This window comes from Panicum virgatum, chromosome 9N (genome assembly GCF_016808335.1).
Source record: "Panicum virgatum strain AP13 chromosome 9N, P.virgatum_v5, whole genome shotgun sequence".
NCBI classification, from domain to species: Eukaryota; Viridiplantae; Streptophyta; class Magnoliopsida; order Poales; family Poaceae; genus Panicum; species Panicum virgatum.
Window position 1 is genome coordinate 9,620,896 of NC_053153.1, and position 18,658 is coordinate 9,639,553.

At 44.3% G+C, this 18,658-nt stretch overlaps 2 protein-coding genes across 2 annotated transcripts; both read left to right on the top strand.

Annotated features, from left to right (window-relative positions):
* Positions 1-7,951, top strand: LOC120688691. Its single transcript, XM_039971080.1, has 20 exons — positions 1-237; positions 374-450; positions 740-818; positions 934-1,008; positions 1,116-1,230; positions 1,317-1,374; positions 1,440-1,511; positions 1,843-1,979; positions 2,076-2,199; positions 2,456-2,543; positions 3,376-3,770; positions 4,639-4,706; positions 4,836-4,906; positions 5,106-5,366; positions 6,125-6,285; positions 6,376-6,431; positions 6,541-6,593; positions 6,666-6,789; positions 7,153-7,250; positions 7,393-7,951. Exons 1-20 carry the CDS (start codon positions 85-87, stop codon positions 7,462-7,464), a joined length of 2,337 nt encoding a protein of 778 aa, XP_039827014.1. The 5' UTR covers positions 1-84; the 3' UTR covers positions 7,465-7,951.
* Positions 7,952-9,096: 1,145 nt separating this feature from the next.
* LOC120692118 (EPIDERMAL PATTERNING FACTOR-like protein 1) lies at positions 9,097-10,161 on the top strand. Its single transcript, XM_039975348.1, has 3 exons — positions 9,097-9,286; positions 9,399-9,439; positions 9,572-10,161. The coding sequence occupies exons 1-3, from the start codon at positions 9,211-9,213 to the stop codon at positions 9,839-9,841; spliced, it is 387 nt and encodes a 128-aa protein (XP_039831282.1). The 5' UTR covers positions 9,097-9,210; the 3' UTR covers positions 9,842-10,161.
* The last annotated feature ends 8,497 nt before the right edge of the window (positions 10,162-18,658 follow it).

Genomic DNA, 18,658 nt, shown 5'->3' on the forward strand with positions numbered 1-18,658 from the left:
TGCTCTGGGCCGCTGCCGGGCCTGCCGTGAACCGCCACTTTTCTGGACGGCGAGCTCGGTTCCGCCGCCAGTTCGGTTCGAGGAATGGAGCTGCCGGCCACGCTCTCGCGGGCACCCGCGACGTCGCAAGCGCGGGCGGGCGAGGAGGCCTACACGGATGCTCGGCAGGATGCGCAGGCGGCAGTGGGGCCACCACCGCGGCGGCCGGCCGCGTTCTGCAGCTCCGTGTTCGCTCAGGTTCGCCAGCCGCTCGGCGAAATGCCTGCGCCGACAGCACCCACGAGTAAATCGTTTTTTTTTCGCGTTTCTCGTTCCCCATGTGCGGGGTTGGTGACATCGCGTTCGTTTTCGCATTGGTCGTTCGCGCGTGCAGATCGAAGAGATCGGGTGGGAGCGGGTGGTTAGCGCCACAGGGGATGATGGGGTGTCCTGTCTCACCTTCCGCGTCGTGTAAGGAGGATTACCCTCTTCTGCTGCCAATCGGCTTTAAGTAGTGATTGCCATTTATACATTTACTGCACCGATTGTTTGGGATAAAAGTATCCGCCCTTGAGCTGAGGCCTGCGCATGAATTACTTACTGAAGTTTGTTAGTTGCTCTAAAAAGGTTGTGTCAGATACCTGCCTGAACATTGTAATAATGCATAGGGACAACAATTGCAAGTGTAGCAATATTCAATTGAGAATTTGTTTAATTCGAATCCATTATATGAAATTATGGCTTATGGTGTATCTGCCAGGGATGATAAGGGACGGATTCATTTACTGGAGATCACACTGCCCATGGGCTATCCTGCAAGTCCCCCTTCAATCACTGCAGTCAGTCTCCAACTCTGTATTTCCGTAAACTAAGAATGTTTCTTCTGTATATTGTGCAATGGCAGGAACTCCACTATGATGCATGCCGTATGATTTAACTTGTCTCGCTTAACAGGAAGTACCTTACCTCCCGAAAATACAGTGGTCGAAAAGCTCAAGACTGAAAGATGTTATTTGCCAGTTTGAAGAGGTTGGTGTACTTCTTTTCTTATTCCTTAAATCACATGGGCATTCTATTCACTGAGATTACCTTTTATGATGCTGTTCTGTTCTTTCTTATTTGGTTGACACAACCAGCACTTGAAGATGTTACAAGAGTTTTGGTCTACAATGGATGAGATTGATAAGGTCCTTTGGGTGGTTGATGCAACAAAGCCGACCTATGCTATGTCCCATTGCCTTTTAGCTTTAGGTATTTTCCTTGTTAGTTTGGAAGTAACTGTTGTTTACTATTATTTATCTTTGCTTAAATTACCATATGTTGCCTGACATCACCAGGTGATGATTGCTATATTTTACTGCATGTTGACCCACACAAGCCCAGCTCCTTACCAGAGTAAGGCCAGTTTTCAAGACTCCATTCCAAGCCAACCATGGTTACATGCATCACCATTTTTTCAGGTGTCGTTTCTTGGGTGCAGATGGCAAACTTGATCGGCTCATCATGAATTGGAGAAAAAATCGCAAAACATGGTATGTTCACATGCTTCTGCATCGCACTGTGCACAACTCTTATTAAGGATGTAGTATTGCTTTTTTACAAATGTTTTAATTGAACTTGCAAAGGCAACATGTGCCAAACATCCGGTATCTTCTCCCATATATTATTGTATTTTCTTTGCATTTAATTATCTTCACTGAGTCTGCGAAGGTAACATGTGCCAAAATTGAACTCTGCTGCATGAATAACTGTTTCCTGTAAAACAGATACATTGGTTTATACTAGCTACTAGTAGTAGACTAGGAATGGGTAATCGAAATTCCCGAGTGTGATATATAATTACTGATGCTTTTACACTATCAGGGACACAAAGAAGAAATTTCATGAAAACTTGGCGGGCGTCTTGGATTTTGCACTGCCTGCGCCACCTTCGGTCAGTAGCGTCAGAGACGACGAGCAAGCTGATTGCGGGATATGTTACGCCAAGCACCTGCCAGTCGGTGAGCAGATTTACCTGTACGCAACCCCTTCCGCCTGTAGCCTCGCCCCTGAATCCTGATCACCGCAATGCTCGCGTCTTCGCTCCTCTGATCCAGATGACGAGCTCGGGGCACACAGCGGGTGCGCGACCGACTACACGTGCGAGAACCCCAGCTGCAGCCGAGCCTTGCATTCCGTCTGCCTGAGGGACTGGCTCCGCTCCATCACCACGACGAGGCAGTACGTGCGAGTGAACCCCCAGAGCTTTGCTTTGCTTTCTGTGTTGGATCATCTGGTCGTCTGTTCTCATGAGGCGCTTTGCGTCGTGCTTGGCAGGTCCTTCGATGTCCTGTTCGGGAACTGCCCCTACTGCAGCGATCCCGTTGCCGTCAAGGTCGCCGACCGCTAAACTTGGTCAGTTACAACAAGGTCAGGCCGGCGCCTCTCGTCATGAACCCATTTTAAGATTATTATCTTACTCTGAAATTTCTTTCAGAAAGCTCCAGACCGTTAGTTACGTGGATGCATTCGTCAGGTTTGGCCGGGGCGTGGAGCTGCGTTGGGTCGAAATTGCCGCCCCCTTCTAGAGAAGAGAACAAAAGGGAGAAAAGAAAGGTTGTTGTTTACCAGCCTAATCAGTCAAGCAAGGACTGGTTTCAACGTCGCCCTCTGTTTCTGGAACACACGCCCTTCTAGATTCGGTACGGCGGTTGCGCGCTTCTGACTCTGTGGCCTGCATTTGCCGTGCCTGTTTCTGTATTTTTGTAACCTTGACAGTCGCGGTCAACGGGTGAAGGTCGCTTACCAACCAATCAGGTGTGAGCGTGTGGCAGGTGCTCCTCGGCCGATGGTCATACCTGCCAATTATTCCAGATGATTGGGAGGAACGACGCCAACGGCTGATGAATCACAAACACAGGGCCGTGGTTACCTTTCGATGCTGCTGCTCTTCCTGCGAGTTTTAACTTTTGACGGGAACTTGCGAGTTTAACTACTACTCGTATCACTCTATCAGGTGACAGTATCTGGAGTAATAACTTTACCCAGTTATGGAAATGCCGTGCGTGAAAATGCAGCAAGCGTGGCTGGAAAGCAACCGAGCAAGCGGATGAGCACCTCGCATGGGTCTAGTGCACCTAGCCAGGCCTTTCCATATATTGCTACACGTAACAAAAGGCGGCATGCTTCCTAGATCCGTCTCCGTCGCTGGTGCGATGCCACGGCGATGGCGGCGGCGCATCATGAGCCTCCGCCGCCCGCCGGACCAAAAGGGAAAGCGGAGCGGCCACTAGAAGAAGGGACGCAGCCACACAGGTCACCCCTGCTGCTGGCACCGCTCTGCTAGCAGGACGATCCCCACGAGGCAGCCAAGCCGCGCTCTCAGTCGCTGTGCAGGGAGCAGGGAGCGTCGGTTGAATTCTCCCCGCCCTCGCGCCACGCCTCGGCAACCAGTCAGCGCTCGCGCTCGCGCTCGCAGCCGCGGCAGACTTGCTCCAAGTCTTTGGTCTGGTACTCTGGTCGGCTTCCAGAATCCAAGCGCGCGCCTATAAAAAAAGGATCCGAGCCCCCCAGCGCCCACGGCCGAGTCAGAGGGAGGGGGAAATGGCGAGCGGCGGGGAGGGCGGGGACGAGGAGAGGCAGCGGCGGGGACGCGGGCGGCGGCTGTGGGCGGCGTGCCTCCCGCGGCCGGGGTGCTTCACGGTCTCCGCCGCGGGCGAGGACGAGGGCACGTCGGCCGCCGGCGCCGGCGAGGGGGGCACCAGGCCGACGCCCTCGCATCTGGTCGTCACGGTCAATGGGATCGTCGGGAGGTGATCTTTCTCTTTCTGCCTCCTCTGCCTTTTCTCGTTTCCTTCCCTTTTTTTCCCTTTATTATTATGCTTGCCCTCCGCTGCTAAGAGAAGCTGTGGCCATCACGCGATTCGCGCGAACCGTATTAGTAGCTTTGAGTTCTCGGCCAATTCTTGTGCGAATCATTGGTTCTGTTTTACACCCACGTTCTGGAACTCTACTTCGATCAACTGAAAGCTTCAGTGTCAGTGCAGTGGTAGTGAACATCTGCATCCGCATGTAGTCGACCTAATTTGGTTGCCTTGCATAGTGTAAGATTTTTGGTACTGAAGCAATTCTTGGGCAAAAGGCTTATACTGTAAGCATAGTGTTGCGAATTGGTTGGCAGTAGGTCCACGCCCAGATCCCTGAGATCACGCCGAATCATTGATTCACTGTTCAGTAACATGAATATTGCAGCTATAAGTCTAAAACTTTATTCAAGGACTACGGTAGTACGTATACTATGTTTATTTCTGAAGAAATGGGAACCAGTTTCCTCTATGGATTGAAAACAGTGTGTATGTAGTCATTGAGTGACAATATGAGGCCTGTAACTGTCATGTTGGGACATGCCCCTTGGGGCACCCAAACAGCCTACCAGAGTAGTGGTGAGTGGTGATTGGCGAGGCTTACGGCATCTGTATGCAATGCTCGGAAGCAGTAGGGATACAAATAAAATGCAAATGCAAATTCGCAATGGTGAAGCCATCTTCTGACAGAATAAAATCTCCGCTTCACCTTATGATAGTTCCAACTCGACAAGTTAACTTCGGCGATTTTAACATATCATTGTTAGGTGATACCCAATTACACCTTTAACAAACATGTGCCCTTTCAACTATGCAGTGCAGAAAACTGGCGCTTTGCGGTAAAACACTTCATCAAGAAACACCCTGAAGATGTGGTTGTTCACTGTAAGTTACAGAGCATGCAAGCAGTTCTCTACTTAATCCCAAAAAATTGTTCGACATCCATACTAGCACTCTTCTGTTCATTCAGACTGCTTCACCCAGCTAAGTCGGAATTTTTATTGGGTGGCTCAGGCAGTGGGTGCAACACAGCAGCTCGAACCTTTGATGGAATTGATGTGATGGGAAGAAGATTGGCAGAGGAGGTAACTATTGATGAACTGACATTGAAAGAATGTCAGGTTATGAAACTAATAAAAAATCTATGATCTATAATCTGTATCGATGGATATTTTCCGCCCTTTTCTTTCATTATTAACAACATTATCCAATATCATCATCAGATCCTATTGTTTTCTTCAACATGTCCTTTTGAATTTACTGTTACTTCTACGTGTGATGAAGGTGACCACTGTTGTTGAGAGTAGACCAGAGCTTCGCAAGATTTCCTTTGTTGCACATTCATTGGGTGGACTGATTGCAAGATATGCTATTGCACTATTATATGAGAGAGACACACAAAAAGATCCTCATGAAGAGTGTGAGAAGCAGGTCATTGACTATCATAGTATCCAGCATAATTCTGGAGGCAAAATTGCTGGTTTGGAGCCTATTAACTTCATCACCTTTGCAACACCACACCTCGGTACAAGATCACACAAACAAGTTACGTTAAAAGGCTTTTACCACTGTTGTTGATACTGAATTACTTTCTCAGAATCCTACTTGTTTTTATGAAACTTCTGATGACCCCTGTTGCTTTCATAGGATATATATTTTTTTTTAAAAGATCTTTCATAGGATATATTATTAGTTCTTTTCAGAAGAAAAGATATATTATTAGTACCTTTTACACTGGTGACGTTATAAACTGAGTTTTGTAAAGAAAGGTAATTAGTTGGATGCATGACTTTATTTATAATGAATTTGTGCCTGTAGGTCCTACAAAATAAAATGTTCTCATTTTCTTTATTTTGCTCTTATGAGTTATGATTGCTCTGTTGTACTATTGCACGTGCTTATTTCATCATATTCATTCCACCTTTACCTTCTCCTCCCTTTGTCACCTAGTGTAAGTCTTTATTTTTAATTTTTCCAGTCCCAGATGCAAAATTTTAACAATGGTTTTTGGTAATATGGCACCAGTAAATATTTTTTTTATCACTACTAGTAAAGATAATAGTTTTTTTATGCTGTAGCTTCAAAAATGAAAGTATTTAAGATGGTCTGTATTTGGTGATGGGTCAGGGAGTACAGCGCCTACTGGGTTTCATGGCTGCATCTGTTGTAGCCATGTTTTTTATGTTGTTTTCATTGCAAAATGATGGATCTCCTTCTAGCAGATGCCATGTGCACAATTACGAGTACAAGAATTGAAAGACATGTGCACAATTACTGACCTGATTCTTGATTCCCTCTAGCAGATGCCAATTCTACGTGGTTCCAACAAATTGGAAAAGATGGCATATCGTATGTCTTGGCTTGCTGGGAAAAGTGGAAAACATATTTTCCTGAAAGATGTAGAAGATGAGAAACCACCGCTCCTTCTACAGATGGTTACTGATTATGGTGATCTCCATTTCATGTATGCGATGAAAATAATTCAACTTTTTTCACGAAAGGGGGATGTTAGTTCTTTTGCTGTAACATGTTTCATATTTTGCCTATGCTGCAGGTCAGCTCTACGCTCTTTCAAGCGTCGTGTTGTTTACTCCAATGTCTGCAATGATTGTATCCTTGTTGCATAAATGCTGCCAAATTTCAGATCATATAAACCGTTTTAGTTTATATATTTGTTAACTATGAACTACAAAAAGGATATCCTTGACTAACAAATTAGTTATCGTTGGCTGGAGGACATCTTCAATACGTCGTCAGCATGAGCTTCCTGAGGTAATATATTCACCCTAAGATCATTTGGGTTTTTAAACATGTTTTCTGTGTCTGAAAAAGTCTTTGCATCAGCGCAAAAGTTTTATAAACGATGGTAGATATCCACACATTGTTTATGTGGAGGAACCGAAGGTTCAGGATGTTGATTTTTCAGATGCGATGATTTATCAGGCAAAAACTACGAGTGAAATGGAAGGTATGGTACAAAGTTTTCTCACATTTAGAATGACGAAGAAATTGCACATCCATTTGCAATAGTTTCTTCTTTGAGAATAAGAATATAAATTAAGTGGTGGAACTATCTTCATCGGTGTTCATTGCCAAATGACTTTCTTGAAAATGGATGAAACCTTTTTCATTTATTTATGCATGACTGTTTTATGTCATTTATCTTCGTGACTACTTTAGAATCACTGAATGTTTGAATTGCAATTGTTTTTTAAAAAAATGTTTACAGTGGGACTGAAAATATTCTTCGTATTTGCTAAATTGGCTATCTTGTGTATTTTTATGATTACTGAGGTTCTTTTATCTGAACCAAATTCTTCTTCTTTTTCAGAAGTTATGCTCAAAGGTCTTAATAGACTTCCATGGGAAAGGGTAGATGTTAGCTTCCAGAAAAGTAGACAGAGGTTTTTTGCCCATAGCACAATTCAGGTATGTGTTTTTTTTCCTCATTCTTCATGTCACCTTTTTTTCATATTTGTACTCCTCACTAATGGATGCACTTGTCAATATTCCATTTCTTATGAATTAGTCGCTGTCTGAACACTAATCCATCGTTTCCATTCCTTTACAGGTCAAGACCTATTTCTTGAACTCAGATGGCGCTGATGTGATCTTTCACATGATCGACCATTTTATTTATTAAGATGTGTGCCCTAAGGTGGTGCCAGATTCTTCTTTATCTAGATGAACTCCGGTCGAGTAGGAAACATATGAGCGAAGGGGCTCACGGTGCAATGGCAAAGTCCAGTGGCCGGAGTGCTCCCGACCCAGGGTTCGGGTGCTGCACCTTTACCCTTCAGGGGTTTCCCTTGGGAGTTTTCCAATAAAAAAAAGTAGGAAACATATGAAAAATATCCGTGTCCTCAAGAAAAGGATTAGAGACATACGAAAGCAGTAGAACCAATTGTAAAGAAAGTGTGTTGGGTCTCTACGCTTCCTCCAAATTTTGGGCCGCCTAGGTTCCTCTCTCTTATTTTTCCCCACTTTGGGTCAGAATATCTGTTGTATTCTCGCTTTTGTTCCAGACTTCAGTCAGAACTCAGTTGTACATGCTGCACAAAAATGTTCCAGATTTTGCTTATGCTGCAGATCAGCTTGATCTGCACAAACGCAGTGAAATTTGCTGTCCCTTTGCTTGTCCAACAGACTGATGCGTCAAACATTCTTTTTCTCTCCTCCCATTGATGTGTCAACTATCCTTTTTCTCCTCCCATCCGAAAGATAGGAGCGTAAATCATCTATTACTTGGTTACAGTAGTTGCTAGTGTTGTGTTCAGTAAACACCTCAGATTCTGACATGGAGCAAACGAAGTTGATCAGCCGCGGTCAGCCACCATCGACCTTGCCCGCCGCCATCTACGAAGGCCGAACTGCCCCCCTCGTCCCTTGTTGCCATTTCCGTGTGCGTGTTTTGTGAACTCGGCCCAAACAAGAACTCGGCCCACCCAAAAAAGAGGAGAGCGAGAGAGAGGCCACAGAAATCAATCGGACAGGCCCAGTTGTTCCAGATATCTCTCTCTTTCTAAACCACTTCTCCAGTAGTGACGGACCACACAGCACAACCCCTGCTAATCTGTTCTCCAACACCATGCAGCAGTGCAATAAAACGAACCAGCTGACTGCTGTGGGCTTGGGCTCTCGAACAGAGAACCCGTGCGTGGAGACTTGGCGAGAATTACGGTGGTTGACTTCCTGTCGCGTGAGATCACGCTGCATCGCCTCGCTGCTGGTGGTGCTGTAGCAGGTTTCTCAGCGTGAAGGCCTGAACCTCTTTTAATTCCCTATCTGCGCACGCTGCGATGAGCATTGCAATGCATCCCCAGCGCAGCAACGTTTCTTGGCTACCTCTGTCTAACTGGTCGTCGCTAAAGCAATGGTAATGACTAGTGAGCATGCTGGCGCTGTAGCACCCTCTGCTCGATATAAGTAGGCACGCCAGCTACTGTTGCCGACCTCATTCAGAGAGTGGCTAGCTAGAGCTAGGCGACGTTCAGTCAAGCTCGAGCTCTCTGTTTGGTTGCTCGAGCTCTCTGTTTGGTTGCTTGTATACGGGCGAGCCAGGCTCAAGCGGTGCAGGCCCGACCTGATTGGTTGCCTGAGTTAGCTAGTGGGCCTGGCCTGCGGGGTGCAAAATGAGTTCACAAGCCAGGCTCTCGCGGTGCAGCCAAATCTATTGTTTCCGCCGAGCCAAGCTCACGCGGTGCACCAGTAATATCTTGGGAGATGTGCATAGAGAGAAAAAAATGCAACTAGCAAAGGCTCCAACTAGCCTGGCTCTATGAGTACAGCAACCAAACAAAAGCACCTTGCATCTGGCAAACCTGGCCAGCTAGAGCCTGCACCTCCGATGCGAGCCAGGCTCCTCCGGTACTGAAACCAATCAGGCCCCATGGGACTCCGGCTTTACTCCTCATCCCTGCTGCTGCTCCTCCTGCTATCCTCTCACGGCCTGCAGGCTGCCGAAGGTAAGATCATCCTTTGCCTGCCTTACTCAACCTAGCTGCCCCGATCCCCTGATTTTCCCCTGCCTTGGTTCCTAGATTGCTCATGCGAGTGTGCCGCTTTCTTTGATTGCAGGTGGAGCGCTGCATTTCCTGCCCCCCAAGGATCCACCAAAGGTCAGTAATTTTTCCTCTCTTGCGGATCAATCCATGCTAGAGTTCCATCCATGCCGCTCATTCTCCCTCGCGCGGGCCATGGCGCATGTGAACCAACCAGTTGCTTGTTGTGCGGTTGGCGACGTCGAGCAGATTGGCAAGGGCGTGGCGGTGGCGGAGTCGCTGATCGGGTCGAGGCCGCCGCGGTGCGAGGGCAAGTGCGCGCCGTGCGGGCGGTGCGAGGCGGTGCAGGTGCCGGTGGCGCCGCGGGTCGACGGCGGCAGGGGCGAGGCCGAGCCCGGACGCGCCCGCCCGTTCGGCAGGGCCGCCGGCGCCGGCGCCAGGGTCCAGGAGAGCTACACCGACTACAAGCCCCTCAACTGGAAGTGCCGGTGCGCGGACCGGCGAGCCCTGGATCCGTGATCCGGCTGCGACCTCGACTCCTCCAGCTGCTGATGCCGGGCCCGTGATAGTTACTAGACTTGATTGCAGTTGCTGGATGATCCATGATCCATTGATCATAGATTGATCTTTTAGATGTTCTCGTCGCTAGCTAGGTTTTGGTACGCAATAGAGATGCTTGTAGTTCGGCTAGTGATCAGGCTCTTTCAAGGGTTGCTTCTTAGTATCACTACTCCGTGTTAGCCTATAATTAAGCTAGGATGCGATGTAATTAATCAGAGTAGAGAAACGATGTCACTTGTGCATCAGTAGCCTGGCATTACCATTTCAGTTCATGACAAGTGCTCCATCTGGTCCGATACTTGAGTAGGTTTTCTTTACAAAGATGGTTCACGCAGTATATATGCAGAAATGTCCAACGATGGCTGACCACTTATGTGAGTTGTGGAGTGATAGAACTCACCCACCAGACAAAACACTTTTTATAAGAACGGTTCACGCAGAATATATTGATTTTTTTTGTTATTGAACGATACAATTGTACAAAAGAAGAGGGTTCTGAACAGTAGGACAAAACACTTTTCGACCTTGGAGCCATGCGCATCATTGCTAGCATGTCTTCTTTCTCTTGAAGAACCTGTACCGTAAGCATTTGATACAGAGCAGAGCACAGAACACGTCCTCTGGTGAATCGGCTTCGTCAGTCACAGCAATCAGCAATCTCGAGTCTCTTCGGCCAGCTAGTAGAATGAATAGTGCTTGACTGGTAGATTGAATAGTATTACGTGAGAGGAAATAAATCGTAATAAGCCAAACCAAGCCAACTCTAGACCAGCCGAACATGCCTCGTTGCATAACCACTGGGCAAATCTCGTATGCTTCACGATTCTTTCAGCTATTTGCATCAGCCTCATTGAAAGTCCGAAAATGTAAGCTAAATGCCAACCAGAACAAGATTAAACTCAGGTGTGTTTTGTTCACTTTGCATTTTGCATTTTGCATTTTTGTGTTTTTGGAAGGGAATCTTTAATATTTGAAGTATTAAATGTAGACTAATCACAAAACTAATTACAGATCTCGTCTGTAAACTAATAGACGAATCTAATGAGCCTAACTAATCCATCATTAGAGCTTGTTTACTGTAGCATTGCTGTAGTAATTTAGTGTCTAATCACGTCCTAATTAAGCTCATTAGATTCGTCTCGCAATTTTACAGCTCATTTGTGTAATGCGATTTATTTTTTGACTATATTTAGTACATCATACAAGTGATTTACAAAAATTTTGCATTTTGCATTTTGGAATCTAAACAAGGCCTCAAATTATACATTCAGAATTTGTAAATCTCATCTCTGAATCAGGGAATCGTGGAGTAGATTGCAATTACCCATGTCTTGATGAAAGGCCACTGCATGCATTCATGCGGAGACGAATCTTGCCTGCCCAACTGGGCACAAGAAAGGGACAGTGCTGAGCGCCCCCCCCCCCCCCTGAATTCTCACTGTGTTCGGCTGGTCTACTCTCCTCCAGCGTTACAGTATTTTCCTCTTACACTACTCCAGCCACTAGCTCCATCCAACCCAACAATATTTTTCTCTCACAGCATTCCAGCTCCAATCTGCCCGTTTCGCTTTGCACAGGGAGAGCACCCGGGGCATTTTGCTCAAGAGAAACGGCCGCAGCCGAGACGAGACGGCAATCATGAGAGGTATTGCTTCCAAGTTCCAAGTCTGCAGGCAAATGGACGCAGGATGCATACAGGTTTTCTCAGTAACGGAATTTGAGTACATCCAATAAATTATAAATTTAAACACGTAATTCTCACAATTCAACCCCTGATATTCGATTTGAACTAAATAAAGCGGGAATTTGAGCAAACTGTCATCAACTTTGGAAATTTGTACGCGGAGCATGTTGGGATTAAACTGTGCAAGAATGATCTTTTTTGACTCGAACTTGGATTTAAAATAGAATTTACCTACAGTTCCTGTGTGTGGTGTCTGATCCAAACAGTTTAGTATAGTTTGATCGACCGTGTCAAAACTACTTCCACATTTACCTCATCCGCCTATACATATAAGCATTTCTAGACTTCAATATGTTCAGTTGTTTACAAAATGGAAAGCAGTTTTGGCATATCCGACATCCCACCTTTTCTTTTTGGCTCGTGTCAAAAACATGCTCGGAGTTGAAAAATTAGTCCGATGGGCTATACTGCCTATAGTCCGATACATATTATGGGCCTCCTTAACCGACTAGTTGGTTTCTTAAAAAAAAACGGCTGGCTGGCCCACATGGGCTTCTTCTTTTTTTCTTTGAGGGGGACATGGGCTTCTACAGTGTTTCTTCGTCCCAGCATTGCCATCCATAGAGCCCAAAACTTGACGTTTTTTCTATTTTTATAGTTTTTTTAAAAACATTTCTTAGAGAAATATTTTTTTTTCACAATTTACAGTTCTATACCTCTACTGCCCGGCAGGGGGGCGGCAGGGGCCCGTCTGCGAGGCGGCCGGCCCCCTGCCGCCCCCCTGCCGGACGGTAGGGACCTATATGTAATTAAAATTTGAGCTCTATTGCATAGAGGCTCCTACCGCCCGGTGGAGGGGCGGCAGGCAAGCCGACCGCCCGGCAGGGGGCGGCAGGCTCCCCCAATATAAAAGCTGAGGTCCCCCCACACCTGCATTTACAGCAAATAACATCCATAGAGGGAAAAAGGAGAGACGTGGTGTGAGGGAGGGAGTTGCAACAGCGAAGTCCTGCCGGATTCCGCACTTGTGATCTGCAGGTAAGTTACGTATGAATCCATTAATATTGTAAAGCAATTTAATTTAATTAATGCTATAGTATTAAAATTTCATTTCAGTATTAAAATTTCAGTTTATTACAGACTTGTTTCTAAATTAATTATAAATTAAAATAGAATTAAGTTTTGGATAGTGAAATATAGTATTAACCTTGTTTCTAAATATTGTAGCATAAGACAATGGCTGCCTCCAATTTTGGAGGATTTTCATGGACCGAAGAAAAATCTAGTATAATACTTGAGATCATGACACATCTTGTAATCAGTAAGAAGTTGGATGTATTAGCGGATGATACGATAGAGATGGTGTTGTCAAAATTAGTTGAGTTTAAAGATTTCACATTATTTCGCTGTATTACAACGCAAGATATAAAGGAACACATGCTAGAACGTCGGAAGATATACATGAGGGTATGTGAACTAGCGAATCATCCTAATGTTATTGGATTCTTACAAAATACTTATAAGATATGGATGCGGTCAGAGGTGTATGAGATGTACATTAAGGTTGTTTGCTCACCCCACGTCTCTCCGTTTTCCCTCTATGGATGTTGTTTGGTGCAAATGCAGGTGTGGGGGGACCTCAGCTTTTATATTGGGGGGAACCTGCCGCCCCCCCTGCCGGGCGGTCGGCCTGGCTGCCGCCCCTCCACCGGACGGTAGGGGCCTCCATGCGATAGAACTCAAATTTTAATTACATATAGGTCTCTACCGTCCGGCAGGGGGCCGGCCGCCCCGCAGACGGGCGGTAGGCCCCCTGCCGGGCGGTAGAGGTATAAAACTGTAAATTGTGAAACCAAAAATATATTTCAGTAAAAAATGTTTTTAAAAAATATAAAAATAGAAAAAAAACCCAAAACTTGACATGGCACCACAACCACAACACCTGCTACGAGGCCGAAGCAAAGTCGCGAGCAGCATAGTTCCCTACTCCATTGCTTACAAGATGATCGTTCACAAGATTTTACTACGTCGATACGAGGTCAAAAAAAGGTGGGTGCCCTTCAATAAAACCGTCCCGAAAATATCTGCTGCCACCGTATCAGCCGCCCCGATTATGTTGGCAATTTTTCGCATTTGCCATTAAATTCTTCATAGCAAATATTAAAAATCACACGTGTAACTGGTAATCAAATCATCACACATAGCGGAATAATTCTTTTTTTGTTGCTGGATTGTTCGAGCAATAAAAAAAGTTATTCCACATTCAAAAAAGAATTCAAATTTTTATATTCACCACAAACTATTATATTGGACCAATCTGCCTTCTTACTTTTAGCATAACAAACAAGAAATTAGCCCAACCAACATTCTGCGACAGTTTCGCTGTAACACCCGTTACACCAAGAGCAGCGGCGGAGGCAGCGGTGGGGCGGGAGGGGCTCAAGCCCCCCCTACCGCTGTGATCTCCATAAAGCCCCCCTAAGCCCCTCCTACAAATTTGAGAAGGAAGAAGAAGGAGGGGAGGGGCTAGAGGAGGAAGAAGCGGAAACAGCCCCTCCTGCCGTGATTCCTGGCTCCGCCACTGACCAAGAGCGCCCCCCCCCCCCCCCCGACGCAATCTCCCATTTGCAGCTGTTCTCCGCGAGTGAGCAGTGAGTCCATGCCTAGTTTCGGGAGGTTATGCCTCGTCTGCCTGCTAATCGTGAATTGAAGGAGTTTCAGTGTGGGTTAATAAAGTTCATTTGGCCTATTATCATGGTAATATATCAAGTACAAACCAACATCTTTGTGCAAACTTCTAATCTGGGCCACAAAATCAACATCCATAGAGCATGTGGGATTGGATAATTTTACATTTAACCGTACGAATCTTTTTAATCTTATTTTTTTATTTGCTTTTTTCTTTTATTTACTTACTTTTTTCTTCTATTCCTAAGTAGATGTTTTCTCTATTTTATAACTCATATAGTTCTTCTTTATTTCCTCTATCTACACAAATTCATATTTGATTCTTTAGAAAAGGTGTGTGCCTCAAAGATTCGTTATTTTTTCCGTTCTCTTTTTCTTTTCGTTCATTTTTTCCTTCCACATTTTTTTCTTTTAATTTTCCTACCATAATTTGTTTTCTCTCTTTTAACATTTTTCTCTTCTATTTTTTCGCTTTTGTGTTCAGTTTTCTTCTTCTTTCTGGATCATATTTTTTACTTTTTTTTTCTTAAGTTATTTTGTATCCTAATTTGTTCCATGAGTTCAAATGACTGATTTTTAAATATTTGTTTTTTTCTAAATTTCTAATAGAAAATTATATATCTTATCACTAAAACATAATATATTGTTATTATTTAGTATGCTTATTTTTACATCCAGATTTAGGTCTCGATCTGTTTCAAATTTACTATTACTTAGTATATTTCTTTTCGCATGAAGATTTATTTATTTGTATTATAGATTCATAAATTGATGTGTAAAATGACTTATTTCCTTTATATGCTAACTTATTTTTAGTGTGTGTGTATATATACTTACAAAAATGATTTTTATATGTAAAATTTATTTGATTGTATTGTAGATATATTTGTCTTCAAATAAAATTATGTATCCGTTTGTAATAACTAATTTGTTTGTAATGTCAAAATTATTTGTTCGTTTTGTAGATTAAATTGTACCGCGATGTTTACCTATTTGTTTGTAATATTTGTTTTCCATTACTTATCCTATAAAATTAAATATTTGCAAGGTTTAATATTTATCCATCGTACATTATTATTTATTTGTTAAGTTTATTTTTTTGTTCCAGAAATTAGTTATTTTCCATCGTGTTGTTAAATTGTTCGTTCTGATCTGAAATTAATTATTAAAAATTAAAAAAAATATTTTTATAATACAGGCAAGTGTGATCTTATTTTGAAGATCTTATTATAAAAAGATAATGTAATTTAAATTTTATTTGAATGCACAATTTAATAGTTAAAGCTTTTTTAGTTTCAGATTTTGCATGCATTCAGATTTCGTGGTGGTTGTTTCTCCATGCATGCAGATTTCTCTTTTGTTAGCTCAGCCGATGAATAATTTGGGCCGTCTGGCTGCCTGCATGGCATTTCCATCGGAGGGGTGAGGGGCATCGATCATGTGGAGAGAGCGCTGTTAGACCTTCCACAATATGTAGCTTTACTAATGATGCTTGAAACATCATATCACAAGTGATGTCTGTTTCGCTTGAAACGTCGTAGCGTGTGGAATCACTCTCTTCCTATACCTGGATCCCAGAATAGAATTAAAAATTCCAAACTCATCTCTTCTCTCCTTCCCTCCAAATAGAGTATGTAGTATATTTCAATAAGCAAGCATTGATGCATGTTCTTGCGTCGAAGCTAGAAAACTTTTATCAGACATTGGGTGCGCTGTAGTGTTGGATTATCATTAGAAGTGATGCCTAAAATTCAAAAAGTGCTTTCAAGCACCACTTTAGCAATATACTTTGGAGGGCCTTAGACCCCGTTAGTTTCCCGCTGATTTTTTAGCCCATGTCATATCAAAAGAAATCTTACCATTTAGGAGTATCAAATAAAATTTGTTTATTAAACCTTTTTGACGGATGGGTGCTAATTCGCGAGATGAATCTAAGGAGCCAAATTAATCTATAATTTACTACAATAATGCTATAGTAACCATCCACTAATCATGGATTAATATATCTCATTAGATTCGTCCCACAGTTTAGTCCCGAAGTTCTATAATTAGTTTTTTAATTAGAGTTTATTTAATAGTAATAAATACTTATAATTTTTGACATAGTTTAAAATTTAATCTCTAGATCCAAACAACCAATTACGCCATGGGCCTAGTGGTTTCTTGGGTTTGGCTACTGACAAAAGTGTTGTTGGCCCAGTTTGTAGTACAATTTGGGTGGAGAAGAGAGAGCGAGAGGGAAAGAAAATTTTGCACCCCTGTGACGTGTCATTCTCTAGCCCATATACTGATAAATAAGCTAAACCCTAATGCTGCTCCAATAATGCCTGTGATGGCGTGCATGTGATGTGCTGGCTATCGAAAGGCTGTGACAAACTGCTACTGATTCAGTTTCGTCATAAATAGTATGTACTCGCTCCGTTCTAAATTATAAGTCATTCTAAAAATTTTAGAGAGTCAAAGTTTTTCTAGTTTGACCAAACTTATATAACAAGATAATAATATTTATAATACTAATTAAGTATCATTAGATTCTTTATTAGCTATATTTTCATAGTATACCTATTTGATGCCATAAATCTTTGTATATCTCTTTATAATTTTGGTCAAATTTTGAGATAGTTTAACTCTCCAAAATTCTTAAAATGGCTTATAATTTGGAACGGAGGGAGTACTCCGCTTGGATGGAGCAATACGTAAAGACGGAAAAAATTTCTCCGCCGCGGTGCGTGCGACACTGCACGGATGGCCGACGCGTGTCCACGATATCCACTCCATGCGGGTGAACCAAACAGCCGAGCCGATGTCATGACTCATGACAGAACTTGTCCCGTTTGGTTGCTTTGCGCTACTCTCGCTACAAAAAGAATCTTCTATGTATAGAGTACTAAATGAAATTTATTTACAAATTTTTTTTACAGATGAGTGCAACTTTGCGCGATGAATCTAATGACAGTAATTAATTGATGATTGGCTACAGTGATATAACAATAACTATTCTCTAATCGTGCGGTCGGTTGTAGAGCCAGTTTTGTAAACTATTTTTTAGTACCTCTAATAATTGATTAAAATTTGCTATAGTAGCTTGTGCTACACAAACCAATCAGTCTGGAGTAGAAGATGGCACGCGAGTCGCGACGTGCCGTTTGTAGGAGAGGTGCTAGCTGCCGCCGGTGGTGATTGGTGAACGGGCCCCTTGTGGCTTCTCGCCTCCTTCCCGCGCGACTCGCGCATGATTCACGCATGCTAATTGTTATTAGAAAATGTTATTTATTTTTATATTTACATAATCTCTAAACCGATCTCGGACTAGCTAGTTGTTCATAGAGCAAATTGTTTAATTTGAATGCCATCAGAATTTATAGCCATCCCCCTTATATACCTTGAATATCAAAATTTATAGCCATTCCTTATATACTATTGAAAATTTAACCATTCCTTCGCTGCCATTGAATTTTGATATTTCATCCCTTCTATAACATTCCGTTAAATTCTACCATTATCTCCGTGGATGGCGTTATGGTCCCCATGTGTAAGTGAGAGGTGCCATTCCATTAAATTCTACAGTTCTCTCCAAGGATGGCGTTATGGTCCCCATGTGTAAGTGAGACGAAGATATAAAAACATTTGATTTCCCTTCCCTTCCGATGGAGGTCGTCGCTACCGCCATCGCAGCGGGTGTCGTGAAAGGGACACAAAATATCCGCATCAGATGTCCCGGTCCCTGCGCGTGGCCAAACCTCGACCACCACGCCTCACCATCGCCACGCGCGCCGGCTGTCCGTGCCGTGGCCCGTGGCCGCCTCAACGTGGCCGGGCCGCACCCACCACGATCTCATGCGCCGCCCGTTCGCGTCGAGTGGAGGTGAGTGTGTGCAGCCGCCATCAGCGAGGGCGACGAGCTGCAGCGCCGGGGCACAAGTGGTGCGTGAGGCAGCTGCGCAGGTGCAGCGACGCCGGAGGCAGGGGACTGCGAAGTCAGCGGCGAGGGCAGCGAACTGGACGACCGGGGGTGGCGATAGCTCGTGTAGCAGCAGCGGTGGGCAGGGGCCGTCGCAGCGCCGCTGGGCAGTTCGCGCGTCGTCCCTGCGGCACCTGAGCCTGGAAGCGCGGCCGTTCGCGAGCAATTGTTGGATGCACTCTGCGAGCAGCCTATTGCGTGGGTGCGAGTTGACGTAGAAGTGGAACTGTGCTAGTGGCACGCGGAGTTCCAGATGGCCGACCGAGACACCGTGACGAGGCCACAATAATGCTTGAGGCTGGCCTCTCTAGGCAAGCGACCCGCTATGAAAGATGCAAGCACCGTCATTCGTGACAGACAAGCAGATCTGTCACTAAATTTTAGACTAATTTTGGGAACTAAGACACAGACACCATCGGTAGGAAGGTAAGAAAAAAGAAAA

Bases quoted from the DNA above. Each gene is read 5' to 3' on its own strand.
- LOC120692118 (XM_039975348.1), top strand. From the start codon at position 9,211: ATGGGACTCCGGCTTTACTCCTCATCCCTGCTGCTGCTCCTCCTGCTA. The intron at 9,287-9,398 runs GTAAGATCATCC...CTTTGATTGCAG, and splicing joins CGGCCTGCAGGCTGCCGAAG to GTGGAGCGCTGCATTTCCTG. The intron at 9,440-9,571 runs GTCAGTAATTTT...GACGTCGAGCAG, and splicing joins CCCCCAAGGATCCACCAAAG to ATTGGCAAGGGCGTGGCGGT.
- LOC120688691 (XM_039971080.1), top strand. From the start codon at position 85: ATGGAGCTGCCGGCCACGCTCTCGCGGGCACCCGCGACGTCGCAAGCG. The intron at 1,009-1,115 runs GTTGGTGTACTT...TGACACAACCAG, and splicing joins TTATTTGCCAGTTTGAAGAG to CACTTGAAGATGTTACAAGA. The intron at 6,594-6,665 runs GTAATATATTCA...TCTTTGCATCAG, and splicing joins GTCAGCATGAGCTTCCTGAG to CGCAAAAGTTTTATAAACGA.